This window comes from Sinocyclocheilus rhinocerous, unplaced genomic scaffold, assembly GCF_001515625.1.
Source record: "Sinocyclocheilus rhinocerous isolate Xijiao unplaced genomic scaffold, SAMN03320098_v1.1 scaffold1740, whole genome shotgun sequence".
In the NCBI taxonomy this organism is placed as follows: Eukaryota; Metazoa; Chordata; class Actinopteri; order Cypriniformes; family Cyprinidae; genus Sinocyclocheilus; species Sinocyclocheilus rhinocerous.
Window position 1 is genome coordinate 1,340,707 of NW_015651446.1, and position 9,661 is coordinate 1,350,367.

Genomic DNA, 9,661 nt, shown 5'->3' on the forward strand with positions numbered 1-9,661 from the left:
TATATATATATATATATATAATATTCCTTTTCATATTCTTTCAAGTTCTAAAGTATTATTTATACATCATTCACAAATATTTATTAATATTTATTCTCTTGCTGTATTAAAGCCACTTTTTACTTTTTACAAGCAGCTTCGCAAAATAAGTTCTCAAAAAGTACATGTAATTAATTTTTAATAGTCACTTTGTAAATAAAACAAACATTATCATTCAAGCCATTTTTCCATTCAAGCTGATAAATCTCTCAAAATTCTCCATTTGAGACATTTGTATCTTAGTCTGCAGTGCTCTCATGCCGCATAGTGATATTTTTTCTCATCTGAGAACATTGCCTTTCCATATCCAAGGGCTCAGTGCCAGTCACATATGTCTGAATGGCCCCCCAGCACCTGTTACTGTGATGCTCCATGCAGGTTATTATTTCATTCTGGATGGAACAACCTTGAGCCTGAAATGCTCCTTTTCAATGGCCTATGCTCACCACAATGATGTGCACAACTATTTGATACTGAAACAGTTCAAAATGTATCTCTGGATTGTATTAATTAGTGATATCTCCATTCCCAACTGTTACATTCCCTATGAAAAGAGTAATTTAAGGAAATCCATCAGGAAGTGACACATGACCTCATTGACAAGCCACTTATTGATCAGCCAGCCAAAACTGCAGCTGCTAGTGGAAATACACTAGAGTGACCAATCAGAGTTGAGCGTATGTAACAGGAAGATGCCCTGAGGTGCACTCACGCCAACATCAGTGACATCAGACCATCTTGCAATGACATTTCTGCCAATAAGTCCCATATCAAGTCAAGTTCACTTCCTATCCATGCATCCACAACATATTTACTCAAGCCCAGAGTGCTTGCGGGTTTCACTGAAAAGATTTTCTTGGCAAGGTGGAGATGATCTTCTTCTGGCTCCTGTTTCTAAAGCTCACGGTAGGTACTGGGACACGCTGGTACCGCCGCCTGGCTTCAATGCAAATGTTATTGTCACTGAATAATTTATGGAATACAGATTGTCAAGACACAAATGCTGAGACGGAGAGGGTGCGAGCGTGTTGAAGTTTTCTCACGAGCTGAGCTGCTAGAGGAGGAGTCGTGTAGGGGGGTGTTGCCATGGTAGGCAACACTTTACCGCTCGTCATTTTCATGAGGATATGGCCTTTGTGTAGCTTGATTGGGGTGAAATGGGCAGGCACTGAAGTGGATGGTAATTTCACTGAATTGTGAATGTTTTTAGTGGTCGCATTAGCATGTCGCTTGAAAGATTGTGGACACTTTCACACAGTGGTGGTAATTATACCAAACGGGCATCAAGGAACAACTAGACGGCTGAAGTATTTCAAAGTGATGTAAACAGTTTATGAAATCTATGAATGGTGCCGTCAATTTGTGCATTTTGATTACAGCACAACTTTCATATTGTACTGATATCATTTTATGTTCAGCATGAAAGTGTGTAATTGTGGTTTTGATGTTCTGAGGAAAAAAATCTCCTTTCTAATACCCATGGCAGCTGATTTTGTCTGTCAGAAAGAGTTTGAGCGTTAGATCACACATCACTTTGGCACTTGGCAGTTGGTACGAATGAGATCAGAAAAATCCATGTAAACAAACCACGCTGCCATGATCAAATGTTCTGCAGTGGCGCATCAACAAGACAAGACAAATAACAACATGCAATGTGCGAATGATTGTTAATTCTCACATAATATGCCCTCTCAATATGTATAGAAAATGAAATAAATTATATGAAAATAAAATAAAATAAAAAATACCTGTGGTCAATGGGAGTCAATGGGGATGTTCAGTCAGAGGATTCCGCCCTCAAGGGATTCTCTTCTTCCTCTTCCTTTTCTGGTCTGATCCAGAGCCTTATATAATTATAATAATATTATAGAATATAATATTGTAGAAACTTAATTTGCTGTAAAGTTGCTTTGCAATGATTTGTATCGTGAAAAGCGCTGTACAAATAAACTTGACTTGACTTGACCTTATATGCTGATTAACTGCGGGACAAAAGTTTCATGCATGAGGAGAACAGCCAGTTCTGCAGTGTTATATAATAAATCTACTTATTTCTGCCTACTATAACCCACTTTTGTGAAAGGATTCAGTGCAATAGTAAATACAGTGCACAGCATAAATTAGTATACCCCCTCTGAAACTTAACAAATTCAGCAATTACTCTTTGCGCTACCCTCTTCTCATTCTCTGCATTGTCTGGCATTTTTTTTAACATGACAATGAAGATATTCATTCTTCTGAGTTGAAAATCCTTCAGTGGACATGTATTTCACTCAATCTTAACACTCTTGAGCTGCTGTGAGAGATTCTGTAGAGACGAGCTGAGCAACACTCCCCATTAAAGACCAGGGCATTTAAGGAGGTCGTCCTCCAGGAGTTAAACAGCACAGATGTGAAAATTTGTCATGAACTTGTACACTCAGTGCCAAGAGTGTCAGAGCAATGTACTTAAGAGTTATGGAGGACATATTAAGTTCTAGAATATTACACTTGGTTGAATTAAATCTAGGTTGTACTCAATTCTGCAATCCTTAATTTAAACAAAAATTGGCTAAGTTTCTTATTTTACAGATATTAATGGCATGTATGTCTCTGGTTTTATTAAGAATATGTTTAATACATTTAAATTTTGCCATCTTTCTATGAATTATATAAGTGATCATTAAGAAAATACATCTTTTATAATCAAAGGGGGTGTACTCATTTATGCTGTGCACTGTAATTGCTTCCACTTTCTTCTTATAAACTGGAATAATCTCAGTTAGGGTATAAATGTTGCATATTATACACAAGGAAGCCATGGTGAATTTCAAATTCCTGTATGTACACGTTAAAAATACCTTTCACACTATGTGTTAAACAGATGTAAAAAAGGTGCGATTTGGCAGAGTCAGCTCAAAAGGTAAGAATTTCTATGCAGAATGAAACTAACACTTAACTAACCTGGTTTTTGAAGTGCTGTGCAATTACAACCAGTGCAGTGTTGCCAAGTCAGCGGTTTCCCCGCGGAATTGGGCTACTTTAAAGGTCCCCTGAAGTGCCTTGAAACACGCAGCGTTATTCTATGTGGTGACGTAATTTCAACTGAAACAGGAAGACAGGGCGGGACATATCGAGGAGCCCCGCTCTCTTTTTAAATTAGCCAATAGCGTTTTGTTTATATCTGCACGGGTCAGAGCCGTTAAACTTGGTAAAGCCGCATTTGACAGCCACAGTCTAATAGATTACCCCCTAGATTCAATATGAAACTCTTAGTAAAACAAAATAGTGGTCATAATCATGCTGAGGCTGTGTAGTTTTAAAAGTTTTTCATATATGCCGACTCATGCATATGATCAGCTCCGTACGATCGGATCTCTGGACCGGAGCCAAAGTCCGGATCAGACTGTGCGCGCTGCTGCGGTTCGCACAACGTGAAACCAGACCTCATTTGCACCAATCGAAAGCATATTTACACTATCTGAATCGTTCCCTATCACCTACATTGTGCACTAAGTGCCATTAACTGTACAGGAAATACTACACTGTGAACAAGTGACCGATCTCAGCTGCAGCTTCAGCGTCTAGTGTAGGGGGCGGGCGCTTCGGCTTCTAGAGAGCGTTTGATTGGTCAGAAGATTTGATGAGAAGATGAAGTACGATGTGACGTCAAAAAAATTGTTGAGCCGTTTTGGCGGAAGTGACAAACTAAAAGCTTTGAATGCTTATATCTTCTAAAGGCGAATTTTGTCACTGTTTTGGAGCACACTGCCTTATAGATAACCTTAATACTAACATATTAATACTAACACTAAAAAAACTTTAATTTTGATTTCATGGGGACTTTAACACTGTTGCCGCAGGTTGTTTTTCATGCCCATGGAATGCAAATTTTACCAGGGGAACCCCGCCAAAACAGGTGTATTTTATCCCCAGAACTATGTTTAACGGGGGGCCCCCCTCGAAATGCGATTGGGCTAGTTTTGGGCTAGTTTTGAGTAGCGATTGGGCGGGTCTTGTTGTGAAAACCTGGCAACCCTGATTACAACATGGTGCCTTTCAACATTTGAGTCTCAAGTTTAGGGAAAAAAACACAGGTGTTGCTTGACGTGTTTAGGAGTGCTTCACTCACCCATTAAAGTTTCCATTAAAATTTGTGATTATGTGATCTCAGTTCTACTTAAAAAAGTGACTGCAGTAAGGTTATTTCCCTCAGAATAGGCCTACTATCCAGTCATTTACATTAAATAGGCTGTTATGTTTCCCTCTCACAACCGCTATTCGGCATCTGTTCTTATTCAGAACAGGTTCCGTCCGAAAAAAGGGACCTAAATTATTTGCATAATATTCAGTTTCATTATCGGTAAACGGCCATGGCAGATGAATCGCATATCTTCCATTAATGCAGGCGGAGCAAGGTAGCCTACTAAAAGTGTGACCCATTCATTATTTTTAGCGCGAAACATACAAGTCTAAATCTCGAGCGAATGACTCTAATGAGCCGGTTCATTTTAGATAATCACAAAAATACAGCTCGACATCAAGCCTAATTCCAAACATAATGCCAAGATATTGATTCATAAGAGTCGGATCTTTTGGTGAATCAAAACCAGTGAATCAACAAGTGAAGTCCGGTCCCTCAGGACTCTTATTAGTCTGTTTTTTTGGAAATACAGAAAAACTTGAATCAGTTGCAGCAGCATGCATTCTCACACTTACTACTAACCTTAATTGAGGTTGTAGGCCTACTATATAGGCTACCGTAAGGCTCGGGAGACAATGTGCCTCATTTTTTATTCATTCTTATTTAAAATTAACAACAGAATTGCATTTGTTCCTCAAATTTAAACGAATTGTTAATGGAACCATTAAAGAACCAGAAATAAATTACTCAACACAGAATGCAATCAAATGTGCCACCATTTCTAAATGTTTTAGTGGTTTTAAATTATTTGTGAGTTATCAGTCAAGCAGATTTTAACCTCAGAACCTCTTGCAAAGAATATTGCTTTCAGCCACATCAGCTGAAGCTCAGGTAACCCCCTCAAGAGTGAAAACTTAGCCCTGAAATAAGCCCTGAAAAACTTCCTTGGAAATTATGTATTACATAAGATCTGTACTAAACATGAGTGGGTGCAAATTAGCTTTGATATGCTGTGAATGTTTTGGTGATTAGGGAAATGAGATTTCTCTTGCTGCTTGTGAATTTCTTTGTCGTCTTTTTCTCCTGCAGGGAGCTACGACTGAGCCTGAAGAGGTGGATAGACTGGAAGAGATTGCAGGTTGCTCTCATCCTGAGAATCCAGAGCATACAGAGCTGAAGTCCCTGTCTGAGCCTGTAACCATGGAGACAAGTGAAAACTCCGGCACAGCAAACATAATTGACTGTGAAATGGAAGTCCTGGAGACTGAGTTACCTGATAGCAAGGACACAGGAAACAAAGATGAACAAGTCTGTTATGATGCTGATGCTTTAGAGTTCATTAGTACAAAAGTTGTGGCTGATATTTTAGCAGGCTTACCTCCTACGGAGACCAAGGCTGATGATCTGGAAGATGTTTGCAGTCCAAAAGAGGCACTTGTCTTGGAGGATACTCAAGAAGAACTTTACCGCAATGAGTCAATTACTTCTTCAATATCCGACACTCCTTCAAGTGCTGAGAGCATATATGAGAATGAAGCCATGCATAAGAGGCAAGATTCACTAAGACAGGAACCATTGGAGAACATTGCACCCCAACCAGATAATGTTGACGATGGAGATATGTTAGACCCATTGGGTATAAACTCACAAGAAGCCATCTTAGAAAGTTTTGGATGTGAGGATCCAGAAGAAACCATCCTTGAGCACTACATCCGAGAGGAAGTTCTGTCAGATGTCTCCACAGAGTCTTGCCGTGACCCAGACGAACTAGAAGAGTGTCTTCGGGTCGAAATAGCTGCGGCGTCATCGGACAGTGAAAACGATGAGAAATGGAGGAGCATATTCTCTTCCTCCATAAATAAGGAAGATGATGATTCCTACATTGACAGCCTTGAGCTGAGTGCACAAGAACTCTTTATTCAAAAACCTGCAGTATGGAATACTGAGGACGTTTCAAAGGAAACTGAAGAGCTGGAGGTTCCGCTGGGAGAAGAAGTGCTAGAACAACCGGAGAATGAGCCAGTTCAGCAACCGCAAGAGATATCTTACAGTCCTTCCACACTGTTTCACGGCTTGTCCAAGATTTCCGAAGACGATGAGGAGCTTGGACGAGGCTCAGCAACCCACAAGAGCAATTCATTTGATTCTGTCAAATCCGATTCCAGCAAAAAGGTGCCGAAAGATTATTGTGTGATTCAGGAAATGAAAAGCGAGAACGTCAGTACAGAACATGTGGATTTCAAAGTTGCTCGCCAACAGTGGCTAGAGATCGAAGAGCAAACGAAAAACTTGACACACCATCCAAGCACACGAACAACTCGATCTGGCACCTGCCAAGGTAGTCACAGCTTCATGTATACTCCAGTCCGCAACATCGAAAGGCCCAAGAGGGACCTTGAGAGCTTGACGCTTGTAGAGGATTACGCGCACACCCAGTTCAGCCCTTGCTCTGAGGATTCAGGTCTGGACGGCTCTAGTTACAGATCACCGTTTGATGACCCAGAGACCCCAATTGAGAAGGAGATTCGCCTAACCATGGAGCGTGAGGAGAACCTGAGGCGTGAGAGGGGAATGTCAAAATCATACTCCAGTGACTGTGTACAGATGAGGCCAAGAACTGCCAACTTTAACACTGGAAACCTATGCCAAGAAGTTGATGAGAAAAGGAAGATGTTTGAAGACCAGGATGATGAGGAAAGTTTATCCAAGTCTCTCAAGACGCCTTCTTTCATCATCACCTCCTCACCAACCAAGAGCGCACAGAAACAAGACTTGAGCGCCAACAATGTTATTATTCTTGAGCCAGAGCCTTTCCCTCCAAGTCCACGGCATGGAAAGATGGTGTCCTCCAAATCTGCTGACTGGAGACCTGAAGACAGCCCTAATGTCATCATTTTGGAGACATCAAACCTCATCATTCGAAGTGCATCTGAGTTAAACTTGAATTCTGTCTCTGAGGAAACCCAGGAGAAGATGTTCCTCAACAACCCGTTTTTCAAGCTGCGGTCCAGGAGTTCGATATCTCTAGTTGATGAGGAGATTAAGATGGTGAAGCAGCGAGAAGAGGAACTCAAGCATCAAAGGGCCAGTATTTACTCGAAGGATCACTTCTTGATGTCTCCAAACCATTTGGACAGCTCATCGTTTTCAGGTACTGCTTGGTAACAGAGAAATAGACAACATTTTTCATTCCATTGATCTGAAGTAATGACAACATCACTAAGACTGCAAACACATGCATGTCATGAAATGTCGTCAGAAAATGATCTGTTCATTCTTGGTTGTTAATTTATTTTCAGATGATGTGCCAATTAAATGTAAATCATCCCCTTCATCTCCAATGAGAACATGCAGAATGGATCGTTCAGCTTTGTCATGTGATCATCGAGTAAGTATATGAAAACATATGTGCAGTGTCACAATAAAAGTTGAATTTAGTTACATATATCTACTATATGGAATTGATATGATCTGTAACTAAAAAATAAAACTGTTTATATTAGGTTGCTCAGAGGTTGTAGAAATGTTTTCAAAGAGAAATTTGAAAATCAAATCACTTTCATTGTCCTATAGTTTCCTGAACCCTATACTGGAGGCCGACGTAAAAGTTCCATGGTGCTGCGCTGGGAGGCAGGGGAGTTTGCGAACAATGAATAAAATTGGACACTGATCACTTTGCAGCTGTTTTACGTGAGAATTTTCAATGCTCACACTCGTCTGTTTATTGTGACAGCATATACACTTGCTACTGCTGCTTGTGTGACTTTGTTATTGATCCAGAAAAAAAAAATCTGCATATGCCGAGATGCCTAAATGTTATTTGAATGTACCGTTTCATGCATATTTGTGATTCCTCTTTGACGAGGTATCTGGAGACTTATAAACCATATTTTTAGTTTTGTCTACGAAGTTGAGGAGAATATGTACTGTATATTCATATTGTATTTTCTTGTAAGGCAATGTTTGTATATCCCTAAATTATATGAAAATATGAAGCAGTATTACAGGGTTTTAGGATAAAATTTAAGTGAAAATGTATACAAAATCTATGTATTTTGTTAAATATCACTGAAAACAGATCAATTAGTATCTTTTGACAAAGGACTATTCCTTTTTTAAAGAATTGATCTGAATTTGATTGCCATGATTGCTCTAATAATATAGGACTACATTTCCAGATTACATTTCAGTACTTCAGTTATACTTAGTATGAAAAGCTTAAATCTAGTATTTAGTAATGATATTAATCTTAGAAAATAATCTATTATTTAAAAATGACCTGTTGCTTTGTTGTCCAGATTGTGTATATTTATGTCAAACCGCCATGCTTATAAAACAGTGTTGCTTGCTAAAATTTGAATCCATGTCAGTCTCAAGAAAATACTTGCTTTGCATACCGTTTGAACAACCGTGTTCAAAATACAATTAAGAAATAAATGTCAATTAAAGGCAGTTGTCGATTTATACTAAAACAGTTGATTATGTTGACGAGGAACCGCACCATATCGTCTTTGTATTAAAAAACTTCCTCATACACAGAATTACTGCACACACATTACTTTTGCAGCCTTTGAAATAATTAATTCATCAAAAGTTTAAAATAGAGAGCCAGCAGCACAGCTACCCATGATCCTAAAGGGCTAAAATAACAGTGTAAAGACACATATTAATACAAAATGTATGAACATATTCTAGAAGAGAAATCTAGCAACACAGTTTAATTTCACAAGTTTTATTTAAAAAGGTGATTGATCTGTCACAGATTGTCATCTGTGCAACAACTTCAAATAAATGGTCCACTTCATCCAAACTATATTCAGTCTTTGTACAGAATGGATACACTGTTAATAATATTTACATTTCAGGCAACAGTAAGTCTTTAAATCCACAAATCAATATTAGGCACTAGAATCTAGAATAAGGTGGTTAAAACATGATTATTTCATATTTAGAAAAAGACATACACAGCATCAAGACCGATCTGTAAACATTGTTAATTAAATGCGGTCACCAAATATCACACAAAGGAAAGATGTTCTTCAGATGCAATAAAAACCTAAAAAAGCAGATCAGGAACAGACATTTAAATAACAAGCTGACATTGTTCTTTACTACAAATAATTTTATGGGTTAGCCATTGTGTACATACAGTGGGTACGGAAAGTATTCAGACCCCCTTAAATTTTTCACTCTTTGTTATATTGCAGCCATTTGCTAAAATCATTTAAGTTAATTTTTTTTCCTCATTAATGTACACACAGCACCCCATATTGACAGAAAAACACAGAATTGTTGACATTTTTGCAAATTTATTAAAAAAGAAAAACTGAAATATAACATGGTCCTAAGTATTCAGACCCTCTGCTCAGTATTTAGTAGAAGCACCCATTTGATCTAATACAGCCATGAGTCTTATTGGGAAAGATGCAACAAGTTTTTCACACATGGATTTGGGGATCCTCTGGGGGGTCTGAATACTTTCCGTACCCACTGTATATA

The 9,661-nt window shown here is 38.7% G+C and overlaps 1 protein-coding gene across 2 annotated transcripts in view; it reads left to right on the plus strand.

Moving 5' to 3' along the window:
* The window catches only part of LOC107712822 (uncharacterized), a 10,814-nt gene extending 2,124 nt beyond the window's left edge, over positions 1–8,690 (plus strand). Inside the window, exons 1-4 of one of the 2 annotated variants that reach the window (XM_016518171.1) lie at positions 184–945; positions 5,252–7,313; positions 7,462–7,550; positions 7,736–8,690. In XM_016518171.1, coding sequence (XP_016373657.1) covers positions 910–945; positions 5,252–7,313; positions 7,462–7,550; positions 7,736–7,819 — 2,271 coding nt within the window. In that variant the 5' untranslated portion in view covers positions 184–909 and the 3' untranslated portion in view covers positions 7,820–8,690. Of the gene's footprint in view, positions 1–183; positions 946–5,251; positions 7,314–7,461; positions 7,551–7,735 lie in introns of those variants that run through there. The other variant, XM_016518172.1, reaches the window with a different exon arrangement.
* The last annotated feature ends 971 nt before the right edge of the window (positions 8,691–9,661 follow it).